The sequence below is a fragment of the Engystomops pustulosus genome, chromosome 11, assembly GCF_040894005.1.
Source record: "Engystomops pustulosus chromosome 11, aEngPut4.maternal, whole genome shotgun sequence".
NCBI lineage: Eukaryota > Metazoa > Chordata > Amphibia > Anura > Leptodactylidae > Engystomops > Engystomops pustulosus.
The window spans coordinates 8,348,651-8,366,256 of record NC_092421.1 but is presented as its reverse complement, the minus strand read 5'-3'; the positions used below and the strand labels follow the sequence as shown (position 1 = coordinate 8,366,256).

General features: G+C 47.8%; 1 protein-coding gene across 9 annotated transcripts in view; it reads right to left on the bottom strand.

The window, feature by feature from the left end:
- The window catches only part of LOC140106026 (uncharacterized), a 582,332-nt gene that overhangs the window by 331,171 nt on the left and 233,555 nt on the right, over positions 1–17,606 (bottom strand). For 4 of the 9 annotated variants that reach the window (XM_072130187.1, XM_072130190.1, XM_072130189.1 and 1 more), the window contains exons 3-7: positions 17,185–17,367; positions 16,974–17,097; positions 16,386–16,477; positions 16,194–16,296; positions 10,586–10,737 (exon numbers count right to left, since the gene is read on the bottom strand). In XM_072130187.1, coding sequence (XP_071986288.1) covers positions 10,586–10,737; positions 16,194–16,296; positions 16,386–16,477; positions 16,974–17,097; positions 17,185–17,367 — 654 coding nt within the window. Of the gene's footprint in view, positions 1–4,871; positions 6,981–8,103; positions 8,210–8,328; positions 8,427–8,497; positions 8,571–8,657; positions 8,738–8,816; positions 8,941–9,019; positions 9,203–10,585; positions 10,738–10,914; positions 11,042–16,193; positions 16,297–16,385; positions 16,478–16,973; positions 17,098–17,184; positions 17,368–17,606 lie in introns of those variants that run through there. The other 5 variants (XM_072130184.1, XM_072130183.1, XM_072130182.1 and 2 more) reach the window with 4 other exon arrangements.

Here is a 17,606-nt window from a genome sequence, read left to right as displayed (position 1 = left end):
CGCAAATACAGAAAGCGCCTGTTATTCCAAGTTTGTCTGAAACGGCCTCCATCCATCTCTAGTTCACGTTATCGTGGATGAATTTGTGTAAAAGAAAAAATTGGAAAGTGCAAATATTGTGCGGCAGGTGCGACAGTAGGGATTTGGTGGATAACTTACAAACATGAGCTCATAGTCGCACCCAACTTAAATCGTTTTATAATCAATGCAGAGGTCGGGCCTTGGTGGTCCGTGGCCCCGGGTCAGTGGCTGCAGTGCACTGCAATGTCAAGAGCGTATGGCTCATGGAGATAGAAAATCCCACTCTAATTGTAATTATATTAGGAGACGCGTTTCGAACCTGAACCGAGCGTCATCCATCCATATGATGCAACGTGACATCGAGATCAACAATAACACATGGAATAGGATAATGCAGGACTCACTGGGGCACATTTACTTACCCGGCCGACGGAGTTCACCTGAAGTGCATTCTCCGACGACAATGCGCTGTGCCGCAATTTGCAAAGATCATGCGCCCGATATACTGCATGTGTCACTTCCCCGCTCAGGTCCCTGGAGTTCACCTTCTTCCCGGTGCATGTAAGTGCATTGTCCGTGTATAATGCGCTGTGCAGGGAGTCACTAAGATTGTGCGCCCAATATCCTGCATGTGTCGCTTCCCCGCTCAGGTCCCCGGAGTTCACCTTCTTCTTCCTGGTGCATGTAAGTGCATTGTCCGTGTATAATGCGCTGTGCGGTGAGTCACTAAGATCCTGCACCCGATATCCTGCATGTGTCGCTTCCCCGCCCAGGTCCCCGGAGTTCACCTTCTTCTTCCTGGTGCATGTAAGTGCATTGTCTGTGTATATTGCGCTGTGCGGGGAGTCACTAAGATCCTGCACCCGATATCCTGCATGTGTCGCTTCCCCGCTCAGGTCCCTGGAATTCACCTTCTTCTTCCTGGTGCATGTAAGTGCATTGTCTGTGTATATTGCGCTGTGCGGGGAGTCACTAAGATCGTGCAACCGATATCCTGCATGTGTCACTTCCCCGCTCAGGTCCCCGGAGTTCACCTTCTTCTTCCTGGTGCATGTAAGCGCATTGTCCGTGTAGAATGCGCTGTGCGGGGAGTCACTAAGATCGTGCGCCCGATATCCTGCATGTGTCGCTTCCCCACTCAGGTCCCTGGAGTTCACCTTCTTCCTGGTGCATGTAAGTGCATTGTCCGTGTATAATGCGCTGTGCAGGGAGTCACTAAGATCCTGCGCCATATATCCTGCATGTGTCGCTTCCCCGCTCAGGTTCCACGGAGTTCACCTTCTTCTTCCTGGTGCATGTAAGTGCATTGTCCGTGTATAATGCGCTGTGCAGGGAGTCACTAAGATCCTGCGCCATATATCCTGCATGTGTCGCTTCCCCGCTCAGGTCCCCGGAGTTAACCTTCTTCTTCCTGGTGCATGTAAGTGCATTGGTTGTGACACAGTTTGAATATTAAATCCCACGCTCAGTCTGAATCAGTCAGATCGCCTGATGGCCCGCCCTCTGGTTTCTGTCGCATGAAAGCAACGCAGCTGCGCCAAAATCCGATCACGTGCCACTCAATCCCCAGTTAAATACCTGCCACAATGGTGCAAATCCTGAAAATTTCTAAAAATCTGACAAAAGTGCGATCCACGACCCTTAGTAAATAAGCCCCACTGTATTACATCCTCACTTTTGTCTTTAATAAAGATTTTGTATTTATAATGTGACTCAGTCTTTTCTTCTATGTGTATATTCCTGACATAGATGTTAGAGAATTGCTGTTTCTCCTCTGGGCAGATGTATAGTTTTTTTCCCCCCGGTCTATTGGGGATGTCTGAGCTTTTACTATTAGATGGCAGCAGTTTTCTCTTTCTTTAATCAAACTTTTATCAAGTAGTGTATTACTCGTTTTGTCCACAAGATGTCCTCGGTTTACCAGGGGTTTCTACTGGTTGTAGTTTCCTCTTGTCCACAAGAAGTGGTGCTGTGGTGATACATCCGGTACGGCCGGTGCTGTGGTGACACATCCGGTACGGCCGGTGCTGTGGTGACACATCCGGTACGGCCGGTGCTGTGGTGATACATCCGGTACGGCCGGTGCTGTGGTGACACGTCCAGTACGGCCGGTGCTGTGGTGATACGTCCAGTACGGCCGGTGCTGTGGTGATACGTCCAGTACGGCCGGTGCTGTGGTGAGATGTCATCTTGGGGTAATGTGCAGTGATGGCAGTTACACACATCATTACTATGGTAACCGAGCAGGACAGTCGGTTACATCATCACTGGGAGCAGAACATAAGAGGGAGGTTACTGAGAACTTATGAGGTCTACTGAGGGTTTATGGGACTTATAGTTGTAGAAGGCGATCTTGGAGATAATTATCTATTTTAGCCCCTTACATTTTGTTAATCAAAGTAAAACTATTTAAGCTCCATTTTGTGATGAATGTTACTGAGTTTTGTTGTATTCATTCATTTGTAGCATTATGGGTTTTCGTATCAGATGTTCTGGTTTCCAGTCCAGGTGCCTTGACTTTAGGGGGGAGAGAAAGTCCGCACCAAAGCCGTCACACAGAAATCCAAGATGGTTTCCCTGACCCAAATTCAGAAGATCCAGGGTCGGGTCTAGAGGCAAGGGAAAGTGTATACACCAGGACCGGTAGAGATGGGTTGGACTTGTGTGAAATACTGGATTTTTGTTAATAATAATGAATCAGAGAATGTGCTATGTTGTTATCCTCAGAACATTTAAGAAACTTATCTTGGTGGGAGGAAAACCCCTTTAAGTTCATTGACAAACTGGGGGAAGACTAAACCCAAAGTGTGCACAGAAGTCAGTAAAAGTGGTGGAGGAAGTGTCAGGGTTTGGGGAATGTTTTCTGCAGTTGGAGTTGGACCTCATTCAGCTACATTGCAGACGGAATACAAATATCAGTTTCTTCCTTGCGATCATCACTCAATCTGCAAAAATTTTCAAGCAGAATATTGTCTCCTGTCACACAGCAAAACAAGTAAAGCAGGTCCTTGAAACAGATAAGACAAAACAATGAAATGGCCACAGCCCGGAGTCCTGACATAAACCCAATAGAAAACCTGTGGAAAATCCTTGGCCAAGAAACTCACAACACTGAGACTAGTGGCATCCTGTGGCCGGGGCTGAGGGTCCTGTGTAATCATTCTGATTGGTTACTGCTGGGACCTTATAGTCTCTCTCTGTGCTTCAGTCGTTGCCGTTCTCTAATTATCATCATCACTTATTATGTTGATACTTTGGTAATTGTGTAGAACCCTGTTCTAGTGACCTGGAGACCCCTTACACATCCATCACATGTTCAGCAATGGAGGTGGCTTATTATTTCTGAGAGAAACCACTGATCAGACCTTGTTCTCTCATCATTATCTCCAGTTTGTTTGCTTTTGTCTTCTCCGATTCATTGTGGTTAATCATATCGTGACTTACCTGTACACTAATAAAGCCTATCCGTGTGAGTGTAGAGCAGACATTATTAGAGCACATTCAGAGCACTGGCGAGGAGTCGATGGATGGATGGATGGACGGACGGACAGGGGTGAGGGGTGCCGTGCCCGGGTGGGTGGACGGATGGGGGTGAGGGACGCCGTTCCTGAATGGATGGACGGACGGGGGTGAGGGGCGCCCTGCCCCAGTGGATGGACGGATGAAGGTGCCCGGGGGTGAGGGGAGCCATGCCCGAGTGGATGGATGGACAGACGGGGGTGACGGGCGCCGTGCCCGAGTGGATGGATGGACAGATGGGGGTGAGAGCACCTTACCTGAGTGGACGGACGGGGGTGAGGGCGCTGTGCCTGAGTGGAAGGACGGACGGAAGGGGGTGAGGGCGCCGTGCCTGAGTGGATGGACGTGGGGATGGCACTGTGCTTGTAGAGCAGACATTATTAGGGCACATTCAGAGCGCTGGAGAGGAGTCAATGGACGGACGGACGGGGGTGAGGGGCGCCCTGCCCCAGTGGATGGACGGATGAAGGTGCCTGGGGGTGAGGGGCGCCCTGCCCCAGTGGATGGACGGATGAAGGTGCCCGGGGGTGAGGGGCGCCATGCCCGAGTGGATGGATGGACAGACTGGGGTGAGGGGCGCCGTGCCCGAGTGGGTGGACGGATGGGGGTGAGGGACGCCGTTCCTGAATGGATGGACGGACGGGGGTGAGGGGCGCCCTGCCCCAGTGGATGGACGGATGAAGGTGCCCGGGGGTGAGGGGCGCCATGCCCGAGTGGATGGATGGACAGATGGGGGTGAGAGCACCTTACCTGAGTGGACGGACGGGGGTGAGGGCGCTGTGCCTGAGTGGAAGGACGGACGGAAGGGGGTGAGGGCGCCGTGCCTGAGTGGATGGACGTGGGGATGGCACTGTGCTTGTAGAGCAGACATTATTAGGGCACATTCAGAGCGCTGGAGAGGAGTCAATGGACGGACGGACGGGGGTGAGGGGCGCTGTGCCCGAGTGGATGGATGGAAGGGGGTGAGGGCGGTGGGACCCAAGTGGATGGACTGATGGGTAGTGAGGGCGTTGTGCCCTAGTGGACAGACGGACGGAAGGGGGTGAGGGGGCCGTGCGCAATTGGATGGATGGGGTAATGGGGGCCGTGCCCGAGTGGATAGACGGGGGTAGGGGGCACTGTGCTTGTGTGCGACCATGAGGAATATTTATTTGGTGTGTAAATCAAGGGTTAGTCTAATAAGCTGCATCTTAAAGTATGAAAAATATAGAAATCTATTTTGGGAAGGCCCTTCTGCCACCTGACTTTTTCTTCTTCTCTATATGCGTCTGCTCAATGGCGCTCATCAGGTTACATCCACACGTACTCAAGAGAAACGCCACAACAAAATGTAAGATGTTATTTTGACTTTTATTCTGCGGGAGAATTTGTCAAATTTTAGGTTTTTTTTCAAATAAATAAATGCAAAATGTAAAAATCTGCCGCACACACGAAGCACAAAATCGAGGAAACCAAATTCCACAAAGAAAAATATATAACGATTACTTTTCATTGTTAAAAAAAAATAGGACAAGAATAAAAGATGAAACAAAGCGGAGAAGAGGAACGAGCAGCGAGATTGTAACATTTCTCCTATAACCTCAGCAGATACATAGAGGCACCAGATCCCACATCGGGTCTCATCGGATCAACTGTAGTGTTTAAGAGTCACAAGCGCGGAGATCTCCGAGGTCGGTGGATGGCGATGGAGGTCATGGACTCTCCTTAGACAGAACGTCTTGACCTGCAGCATGAGCCTCGATGCTCTCAGGAAACTATGATGTGTGGGACATCGATGGCGATTCCATCCAGAAGTGACATGTTGGTGGCTTTCGTAACGTAATGAGTTCCTTGATGCCGGACAAGATTTGACTTCTGGTTAAAACATTTGCCACACTCCGGGCAGGTAAAGGGTCGCTCTCCAGTGTGACTTCGCTGATGAATCTCGTACTGACTTTTACGTGTAAAACCTCGTCCGCATTCAGAGCAGGAGTAGAGCTTCTCTCCCGTGTGAATTCTCTGATGAACTACAAGATCTGATCGATGGATAAAATTTTTCCCACATTCTGAACAGGCAAAGGGCTTCTTGCCTGAATGAATCCTCTGATGTCTTACGAGATCCGACTTCTGGATAAAACACTTTCCGCATTCCAAGCACGGAAAAGGCCTCTCTCCTGTGTGAGTTCTCTGATGGTCGACAAGACTTGATTTGTGAGTGAAGGATTTCCCGCAGACCGAGCACGAAAACGGCTTTTCCCCAGAGTGACTTCTCTGATGTCTCTCCAGACGATCCTTCAGTGTGAAGCATTTCCCGCAATCGGAGCACGAGAAAGGCCTGTCCCCGGTGTGAATCCTCTGATGCTTTATAAGACCTGCTCTCTGGGTAAAGCATTTGCCGCAGTGTAGACATACAAATGGTTTCTCCTCTTTCTCTTCTTTGTCTTGTAAGCCAACATAGTCCGTGCACGTGCACTTACACTCCCCACACTCCAAACATGAAAACAGTTTTTTCTTCCCTTCGTGAACTCTTTGATGCGCGATTAAGCCCGATTTCTGGGTAAAACATTTCTCACACTCTGAACATGCAAACGGCTTCTCCCCGGTGTGAATTCTCTGATGCGCAACAAGAACCGACTTCTTGGTAAAACTTTTCCCGCAATCCGCACATGGAAATGGCCGCTCTCCCGTGTGCGTCCGCTTATGGTCCACCAGCACAGACTTCTTCTTAAAACACTTGCCGCATTCCGTACATATATATGGACTACGTCCCATGTGACATCTCTGATGTTTGACCAACATGGACTTCTTGGGAAAACATTTGCCACACTCCAGGCACAGTAAAGGTTTCTCCTCCGCGTGCATCCGCAGGTGTTTGACCAGAACGGATTTCTTGCTAAACGGTTTCCCGCATTCGGAACAGGAGTACGGCTTCTCCCCCATGTGAAATTTAAGATGTTCCAAAAGATAAGTTTTCTGAGAAAACGATTTGCCGCATTCGGCACAGGAGAAGAGTCGGTCTCCATTGTGAATTTTCTGATGTTTGAAGAGATTCTCTCGGTACATGAAGCACTTCCCGCACTCAGGACAGGAGAAGGGCTTCTCCCCCGTGTGGAATCTCTGATGCTCAAGAAGACGGAATCGGAATGTGAAAGACTTGCCGCACTCGCCGCAGTAGAACGGCCGGGTGTGGCTTCTCTTATGTCGGAAAAGATTTGCCTTCTTTGCAAAATGCCTCCCACACTCCGAACACGGGAACATTTTAAAGACTCGGCGGCTGGAGTTTTGTGTAAAACTATGAGATTTACCAGAAAGCTCCTCAGGAGACAAGGGGGCGGAGAACGGATCGGAACTGTGGCGCATGTGTAGCATCAACGCCTGGTCATAGGATAAATCTGGGATCAGGTGGTCTTCAAATTCATAATCTGGAGGTAGAAGACTCTGCCCACCCGATCCATGGAAACCTGATGGAAACAGATACTCACATTACTACAAGTAAACCTGCACAAGCCCCCCCCCCCCCCCCGTGTCCGTGGTCAGTCTGGTGTTTGTGGGGAGCCCGGTGTCTGACATGAGACTTGGGTTCCTCTGCACTTATCATGCACACGACGACACACAGCTTCACTAAATGCACTACTGTTTAACCCCTTCACTCTGATGCCTTTTTTGTGGCTCACATTTCTGTTCCCTTTTTTTTTATTTTTCCATGTACGGAGCTTTAGGGGGGCTTGTTTTCTATGTAGCACCTCCTAGTGACTGTATCTAACACTCCATTCCGTGTACTTGAAAGTGGGGAACAAAATTCTAACGGGGTGCGGCGTGCTCGTTTTATGGCTTTCACTGTGCAGTCAAAAAGACACCTCCCCCTTTATTCTTTGGGTCGGTACAATCATGGAGATCTACCATTTTTTTTCTGCAGAATGAGCTGAAGTTTTCATTGGGGGCTGTACGACTTGTTGATCAATTTTTATAGAAGTTTTTGAGTTCCAAAATTGCGAAAAAAAACGTGGCATCTTTTACAGGGTTCACTGATTGGGAATAACCAGTAGAAAGTTTGGGATTTTTGCAAATGACAAAACCTAATCTGTTTACCATATATACTCGAGTATAAGCCTAGTTTTTCAGCACAAAAAAAATGTGCTGAAAAACCAAAGTCGGCTTATACTCGAGTAAAAAAATATAGGTTTTGCCAGGTTTTTGTGCTAAAAATAAGGGCCTCGGTTTATATTTGGGTCGGCTTATACTCGAGTATATACGGTATTTCTGTTTTTTACAATGTATTTTTACTATATTTGTAGGCCCCCTAGGGCACTTGGACCCAAGGGGGCCTGATAGCTCATCCCATATTGTGCAGTATATCAGCTCCTTGGTGCAGATCTAACACTGGGGGTGATATAGGAAGAGGGTGCAGTCCTCTCCATACATCCTTCACACCATGAGGAGCTAATCCATAAAACATGATGTGAATGTGGCCTCACTGTCACTACTTTGTGCACTCTCAGAATACATACATATTCACCAAATAGGACAAGGACGCGTTTACAGGTCATCAAATGGAGCACTGAGCTACACACTGAGTGTACTTACCTGGGCTATTATCCTGGGGCTCCTCCTCCTCCTCCGTACACTGATGAGTGCCCACCACATCATCTTCCTCTATGACTTCCACCTTAATATCAATCAAATCTTCTCCCTGAATCAGTGAGTATGAATGACAATGAATGTGGGCAGGAGGCACAAAAAAAGAAACTTTCAAGAAACTATAAGTAAAAAGTAACTTGTCCAGAAGTGTCCGGGACAGACCACAAATACCTGATCATCCTGGGGGACAGCGAGATCCTCGTCGGGACAATCCTGGGGATACCGAGGACTTGCACTCGTCTCTATGAGATTCCTCTCACTGGGTCCATCTGTAGGAGATGACAGGGACTGAGTACATTGTCCTTATGTGAGGATCGGGTGATGTGGAGATAACCCTTACATTGCTGGTCAGACATCGTGTACACTTCTTCCTCATCTATGACCTCAACCTTGATATCCGGCTGATCTCCCTTCTAGAGCCACAAAGAAAGAAAGTCATAAATCCAATGATGTAACGTTACTTATTTTTAGGGAATTGGAAAGACCTCGGCTTCTTCTACCTCCTCATCCTGAAGGACATCTGGCACGGGACAATCCAGGGAAGGACGGGGACATCTCATTGGTGGAGCCCGCGATCTGTCTGTTCAAGCAACAATTGATTTGCATTATACAATTTTGTAAGATGTGATGATCAGATGATTGGGAGATCTGCACCCTACCTGCTGACGTGAGGTCCTGGTGGTCCTCCATCATGAGGTCCTGGTACTGGTCCTTGTGTCCCTCTATGTAGTCCCACTCCTCCATGGAGAAATAGACGCTGACATCCTGACACCTTATAGGGACCTGACACCCACAATGACACAGTCATCACCCAGACACATCACCCCTTGTATAATGTCCCAGCATTCCCTGCAGCGCTCACCTCTCCGCTCAGCAGCTCTATCATCTTATAGGTGATCTCCAGGATCTTCTGCTCCATGTCCCTCTCAGGTGTCAGTGATGGAGGCTCCATGATGGGGCTCTGGCTCCTCCATCCTCCTGACACACCGGGACAACTACTAGGGACATCAGACTTGTTAGATGGTTTCTTCACTAAAGTGTGATCCTGTGTAAGATAAAAACATTCCCTGATAAATACTTTCCCAGAATCCCTCACCTCTCCAGTCATGTCCTGCATTATTATTACAGATAATAGTGATGTCATGTGATCTATTACCCAGAATCCCTCACCTCTCCAGTCATGTCCTGCATTATTATTACAGATAAGAGTGATGTCATGTGATGTATTACCCAGAATCCCTCACCTCTCCAGTCATGTCCTGTGTTATAAATACAGATAAGAGTGATGTCATGTGATCTATTACCCAGAATCCCTCACCTCTCCGGTCATGTCCTGTGTTATTAATACAGATAAGAGTGATGTCATGTGATCTATTACCCAGAATCCCTCACCTCTCCCGTCATGTCCTGTGTTATTAATACAGATAAGACTGATGTCATGTGATATATTACCCAGAATCCCTCACCTCTCCAGTCATGTCCTGTGTTATTAATACAGATAAGAGTGATGTCATGTGATCTATTACCCAGAATCCCTCACCTCTCCCGTCATGTCCTGTGTTATTAATACAGATAATAGTGATGTCATGTGATCTATTACCCAGAATCCCTCACCTCTCCAGTCATGTCCTGTGTTATTAATACAGATAATAGTGATGTCATGTGATATATTACCCAGAATCCCTCACCTCTCCAGTCATGTCCTGTGTTATTAATACAGATAATAGTGATGTCATGTGATATATTACCCCGAATCCCTCAGCTCTCCAGTCATGTCCTGTGTTATTAATACAGATAAGAGTGATGTCATGTGATCTATTACCCAGAATCCCTCACCTCTCCCGTCATGTCCTGTGTTATTAATACAGATAAGAGTGATGTCATGTGATCTATTACCCAGAATCCCTCACCTCTCCAGTCATGTCCTGTGTTATTAATACAGATAAGAGTGATGTCATGTGATATATTACCCAGAATCCCTCACCTCTCCAGTCATGTCCTGTGTTATTAATACAGATAAGAGTGATGTCATGTGATATATTACCCAGAATCCCTCACCTCTCCAGTCATGTCCTGCATTATTATTACAGATAAGAGTGATGTCATGTGATATATTACCCAGAATCCCTCACCTCTCCAGTCATGTCCTGTGTCATTAATACAGATAAGAGTGATGTCATGTGATATATTACCCAGAATCCCTCAGCTCTCCAGTCATGTCCTGTGTTATTAATACAGATAAGAGTGATGTCATGTGATATATTACCCAGAATCCCTCACCTCTCCAGTCATGTCCTGTGTTATTAATACAGATAAGAGTGATGTCATGCAATATATTACCCAGAATCCCTCACCTCTCCAGTCATGTCCTGTGTTATTAATACAGATAAGAGTGATGTCATGTGATATAATTCCCAGAATCCCTCACCTCTCCGGTAAGGAGATAGATCATCTCTAAGGTGAGGTTTATTAAGTCCTCAGACAGGGAATTCCCATGCTTATCCATTATCGGGGGATCTTTCAGGATTAGGACTATCGTCTTCTGGAAAAAGAAGAGGGAGGATCTTCTGCTATGGGAACCTAAGGAAAGAGATAAGTAATATCAGATATAAGATAATCGGAACCTCGTTATTCCAAAACAACACAAGACAATGGTGGCGCTGTATGAGCACCTTCATTGCAGGACAAGCATCAGCTGTAGCCCCACCAATCAGATGCATGAAGCATTCCCAGCAAACCAATGAGGGCATCTCTTACCGGAACCCCAACTGCCCCGGGACCTTACACATTGCTCTGGAGTCTGGGGCAACATATTTCTGTGTTGTTGCAGTTACTCCTGCTGCTCAGATGGATCGGGTCTCTGCCAGTGGGTTGGGCAGATGTCTATGGGGGAGATTTATCATTAGGCAGTGGGTTGGGCAGATGTCTATGGGGGAGATTTATCATTAGGCAGTGGGTTGGGCAGATGTCTATGGGGGAGATTTATCATTAGGCAGTGGGTTGGGCAGACGTCTATGGGGGGAGATTTATCATTAGGCAGTGGGTTGGGCAGATGTCTATGGGGGAGATTTATCATTAGGCAGTGGGTTGTGCAGATGTCTATGGGGGAGATTTATCATTAGGCAGTGGGTTGGGCAGATGTCTATGGGGGAGATTTATCATTAGGCAGTAGGTTGTGCACATGTCTATGGGGGAGATTTATCATTAAGCAGTGGGTTGGGCAGGTGTCTATGGGGGAGATTTACCATTAAGCAGAGGGTTGTGCAGATGTCTATGGGGGAGATTTACCATTAGGCAGTGGGTTGCGCAGATGTCTATGGGGGGGGATTTATCATTAGGCAGTGGGTTGGGCAGATGTCTATGGGGGAGATTTATCATTAGGCAGTGGGTTGGGCAGATGTCTATGGGGGAGATTTATCATTAGGCAGTGGGTTGGGCAGATGTCTATGGGGGAGATTTATCATTAGGCAGTGGGTTGGGCAGATGTCTATGGGGGAGATTTATCATTAGGCAGTGGGTTGTGCAGATGTCTATGGGGGGAGATTTATCATTAGGCAGTGGGTTGGGCAGACGTCTATGGTGGAGATTTATCATTAGGCAGTGGGTTGGGCAGATGTCTATGGGGGAGATTTATCATTAGGCAGTGGGTTGTGCAGATGTCTATGGGGGGAGATTTATCATTAGGCAGTGGGTTGTGCAGATGTCTATGGGGGGAGATTTATCATTAGGCAGTGGGTTGTGCAGATGTCTATGGGGGGAGATTTATCATTAGGCAGTGGGTTGGGCAGATGTCTATCGGGGGAGATTTATCATTAGGCAGTGGGTTGGGCAGATGTCTATCGGGGAGATTTATCATTAGGCAGTGGGTTGGGCAGATGTCTATCGGGGGAGATTTATCATTAGGCAGTGGGTTGGGCAGACGTCTATGGGGGAGATTCATCATTAGGCAGTGGGTTGCGCAGATGTCTATGGGGGAGATTCATCATTAGGCAGTGGGTTGTGCAGATGTCTATGGGGGAGATTCATCATTAGGCAGTGGGTTGGGCAGATGTCTATGGGGGAGATTCATCATTAGGCAGTGGGTTGCGCAGATGTCTATGGGGGAGATTCATCATTAGGCAGTGGGTTGCGCAGATGTCTATGGGGGAGATTCATCATTAGGCAGTGGGTTGCGCAGATGTCTATGGGGGAGATTTATCATTAGGCAGTGGGTTGGGCAGATGTCTATGGGGGAGATTTATCATTAGGCAGTGGGTTGGGCAGATGCCTATGGGGGAGATTTATCATTAGGCAGTGGGTTGCGCAGATGTCTATGGGGGAGATTCATCATTAGGCAGTGGGTTGCGCAGATGTCTATGGGGGAGATTTATCATTAGGCAGTGGGTTGCGCAGATGTCTATGGGGGAGATTTATCATTAGGCAGTGGGTTGGGCAGATGTCTATGGGGGAGATTTATCATTAGGCAGTGGGTTGGGCAGATGTCTATGGGGGAGATTTATCATTAGGCAGTGGGTTGGGCAGATGTCTATGGGGGAGATTTATCATTAGGCAGTGGGTTGGGCAGATGTCTATGGGGGGAGATTTATCATTAGGCAGTGGGTTGTGCAGATGTCTATGGGGGAGATTTATCATTAGGCAGTGGGTCATGCAGATGTCTATGGGGGAGATTTATCATTAGGCAGTGGGTTGGGCAGATGTCTATGGGGGAGATTTATCATTAGGCAGTGGGTTGTGCAGGTGTCTATGGGGGAGATTTATCATCAGGCAGTGGGTTGGGCAGATGTCTATGGGGGAGATTTATCATTAGGCAGTGGGTTGGGCAGATGTCTATGGGGGAGATTTATCATTAGGCAGTGGGTTGCGCAGATGTCTATGGGGGAGATTTATCATTAGGCAGTTGGTCGTGCAGATGTCTATGGGGGAGATTTATCATTAGGCAGTGGGTTGTGCAGATGTCTATGGGGGGAGATTTATCATTAGGCAGTGGGTTGTGCAGATGTCTATCGGGGAGATTTATCATTAGGCAGTGGGTTGCGCAGATGTCTATGGGGGGAGATTTATCATTAGGCAGTGGGTTGTGCAGATGTCTATGGGGGGAGATTTATCATTAGGCAGTGGGTTGCGCAGATGTCTATGGGGGGAGATTTATCATTAGGCAGTGGGTTGGGCAGACGTCTATGGTGGAGATTTATCATTAGGCAGTGGGTTGGGCAGATGTCTATCGGGGAGATTTATCATTAGGCAGTGGGTTGGGCAGATGTCTATGTGGGAGATTTATCATTAGGCAGTGGGTTGGGCAGATGTCTATCGGGGGAGATTTATCATTAGGCAGTGGGTTGGGCAGGTGTCTATGTGGGAGATTTATCATTAGGCAGTGGGTTGGGCAGATGTCTATGTGGGAGATTTATCATTAGGCAGTGGGTTGTGCAGATGTCTATGGGGGGAGATTTATCATTAGGCAGTGGGTTGCGCAGATGTCTATGGGGGGAGATTTATCATTAGGCAGTGGGTTGGGCAGATGTCTATGGTGGAGATTTATCATTAGGCAGTGGGTTGGGCAGATGTCTATGTGGGAGATTTATCATTAGGCAGTGGGTTGGGCAGATGTCTATCGGGGGAGATTTATCATTAGGCAGTGGGTTGGGCAGGTGTCTATGTGGGAGATTTATCATTAGGCAGTGGGTTGGGCAGATGTCTATGTGGGAGATTTATCATTAGGCAGTGGGTTGGGCAGATGTCTATCGGGGGAGATTTATCATTAGGCAGTGGGTTGGGCAGACGTCTATGGGGGAGATTTATCATTAGGCAGTGGGTTGTGCAGATGTCTATGGGGGAGATTCATCATTAGGCAGTGGGTTGGGCAGATGTCTATGGGGGAGATTTATCATTAGGCAGTGGGTTGGGCAGATGTCTATGGGGGAGATTTATCATCAGGCAGTGGGTTGGGCAGACGTCTATGGGGGAGATTTATCATTAGGCAGTGGGTTGCGCAGATGTCTATGGGGGAGATTTATCATTAGGCAGTGGGTTGTGCAGATGTCTATGGGGGAGATTTATCATTAGGCAGTGGGTTGGGCAGATGTCTATGGGGGAGATTTATCATTAGGCAGTGGGTTGTGCAGATGTCTATGGGGGAGATTTATCATTAGGCAGTGGGTTGGGCAGGTGTCTATGGGGGAGATTTATAATTAGGCAGTGGGTTGGGCAGGTGTCTATGGGGGAGATTTATCATTAGGCAGTGGGTTGGGCAGGTGTCTATGGGGGAGATTTATCATTAGGCAGTGGGTTGCGCAGGTGTCTGTGTTAGACTGGTGGGTTTCCTATCTGATGTATAGTGTAGTGTTACAGCCGTGTGTGAATACACTGCACCAGTCACACGTATGTTAAACATCTGCTCATTTTCTGCCTTTTTGCGATGTTTTTGCGCAGGAAATTTGCAGTCACCTCAAAACCTAAAATTGAGCAAATACTTTAGAATTGAGCAATTATTCTGCTGTGCGCTTTCTCCATTGCGCTGCATCCATCTTCACGGCTGTTGGTTTTTCTTTTTCTTGTGTTCGCCCGAATCATTTCCAACCCATTATCAGACTTGTTCTTATGGTGGTGTTAAAATATACCTACTGTAAGCAGCTTCCAGAGCACGGGCCGGCTGCCCGAGGACAGCGACTCTAACTGCAGTGTGCAGCGGGGGATGTGTAGCACAACTCTGGAGACCAGTGCAGACATTGGGGCACATTTACCAAGAACAGTGGCCCTCACCTTCCGCAAAAATTACATAGACTATGAGCATCTCCTCTCCACCTATTGGCAACAAGCATGTTCACCTTCCCCTACGGTAACAAACTATTTTTTTTTTTTTTTAAAGTCTTCCAGGACCGTGCCAGCTGTGGACTACTTCGGATTCAAAGCATTAAGTTGATGATCAGCATTTTATTAATGATTAAGGAGGATGTGCCTGCGATTTTTTTTTTTTACATTTTTTTTAATTAAATTTAATTAATTTTATATATGACTTTATATTTATAGTTTGCCATGGTAGTGGTGCACAATGCTCATTACTAAGGGCTGGCCTTAGTGTTCGCCTTTTCTGACACTGATGCCAATACCATTACCCCAGCACCCACCACCTCCAGGGGTGCTGGGAAGAGCCGGGTACTTACCAGTCCCTGAGCGTCTCTAGATGGTCGGGTAGTGGGGCGGCTGCAGGTTGTTATTGTTGCACTGGAATAGTCCCCTAGCAGAGAGCTCTCCCAGCTCAGCAATGGCAGACTGCGGCTGCTGCTTTTTTTGTATCTGGCTGATTTTGAAAATGGTTGACACCATGCAGTTTTTTCGTCCAGAGAAAAAGCTGCGAGAGTTCCAGCTGCGACCATATGCAATTTTTTTCATTTTGGTTAAAAAAAAAAAAAAAAGTTGAAAAAAAGTGGTTTGAGTCCCCGCCTCTCCCCCTATTTTTCAAACCAGCCAGATACAACAAAGCAGCAACCTGCCATTACTGAGCTGGGATAGCCCACTCTTGGGGGCTATTCCAGCCACCCCAGTACCTGATCATCTATAGACCCTCAGGGACTGGTATGTACCCGGCTTTTCCTGGCATCCCTGGTGGTGGTGGGTACTGGGCTAACGGTATTGAGATTAGTCTGAATTTGCCAAAAAAAAAGGAGAACACCAAGGCCAGCCCTTAGTAATGAGCACTGTCAACTCGACAGCACCACTACCATGGCTAACTATAAAGGGTCTCGCAAAGAGAAAAAAAAAAAAAAAACTTTATTAACACATAGAAAATTTTATTTAAAACAAAAACGCAGACACAACCTCATTGATCATTTTATTTGTTCATAAGATGCTGGTCAGTGACCTAATCTTTTGAATCCGAATTAGTCCACAGCAGGCGCGGTCCTGAAAGACAAAAAAAGAAAAAAACAAAAACACACACTGTTCACAGTAGTAAAGCTATGACGCTGGCGTGAACGTCACCTCTGGCAGCCCGACCTGACATGATCTGGGGGCTATCAATGGTTGCAGCTAGTGCTCACCCCGGCGGACAGCTGCTGGAGGCTCCTCCTCCTTACTGTGGAGATGGGACATGTCGCTACCCACTGCAGCTTCACAGGGATCGGACTCTTCTCTTGGACCTGTCTAGGGGTGAATTCATAAACACAGAGAATCAGAAGGGCGGGTGTTACAAAGGAGAGGGGCTGCTCATGGGTTTATCCAGAACTACCTACCTCATCACCCTGGGTGAGGGTATGGTCTTCTCTTAGTGGCTCCTGGAAATACAGAGAACATCTCCCTGGTGGATTTCTATCACTGGATCCACCTGAAGGAGACACATTGGGGGTCATTTATTAAGGGCCCGATTCGCGTTTTCCCGACGTGTTACCCGAATATTTCCGTTTTGCGCCGCTTGTACTTAAATTGCCCCGGGATTTTGGCGCACGCGATCGGATTGTGGCGCATCGGCGCTGGCATGCGCGCGACGGAAATCGGGGGGCGTGGCCGAACGAAAACCCGACGTATTCGGAAAAACCGCCGCATTTAAAAACCGAAAATGTGTCGCATAAGGACCGCTTACCTTCACCTGGTCCAGCTCGGTGCATTCCGGCGCGATGAGTTTACTTTCAGCGCAGCAGCGCCACCTGGTGGACGGCGGAAGAACTACCTTATTAAATCCCGGCCGGACCCGAATCCAGAGCGGAGAAGCCGCCGCTGGAACGCGAATGGACCGGGTAAGTAAATTTGCCCCATTGTGTAGATGTGACGACCACAAGACGCTCTGCTCCTGACTGCTTCACAAATCACAACACAAGTCTTACCTGGTGCCGTGAGGTTCTGGTGGTCCTCCATCATGAGGTCCTGGTACTGGTCCTTGTGTCCCTCTATGTAGTCCCACTCCTCCAGGGAGAAATAGATGGAGACATCCTGACACCTTATAGGAACCTGACACCCACAATGATACAGTCATCACCCAGACACATCACCCCTTGTGTTACTGTATGAAGTCCCAGCATTCCCTGCAGCGCTCACCTCTCCGCTCAGCAGCTCTATCATCTTATAGGTGATCTCCAGGATCTTCTGCTCCATGTCCCTCTCAGGGGTCAGTGATGGAGGCTCCATGATGGGGCTCTGCCTCCTTCTGCTTGCTCCAGACACACAAGGGCAGATTCTGGGGGCCATAAATTTATCAGATGTTTTCACTAATGTGTAATCCTGTAATGAGAGAACCACAAATATCACTAGATACATTCCCAAAGAGTGATGTCATGTGATCTATTACCCAGAATCCCTCACCTCTCCGGTCATGTCCTGTGTTATTAATACAGATAAGAGTGATGTCATGTGATGTATTACCCAGAATCCCTCACCTCTCCGGTCATGTCCTGTGTAAGTAATACAGATAAGAGTGATGTCATGTGATCTATTACCCAGAATCCCTCACCTCTCCAGTC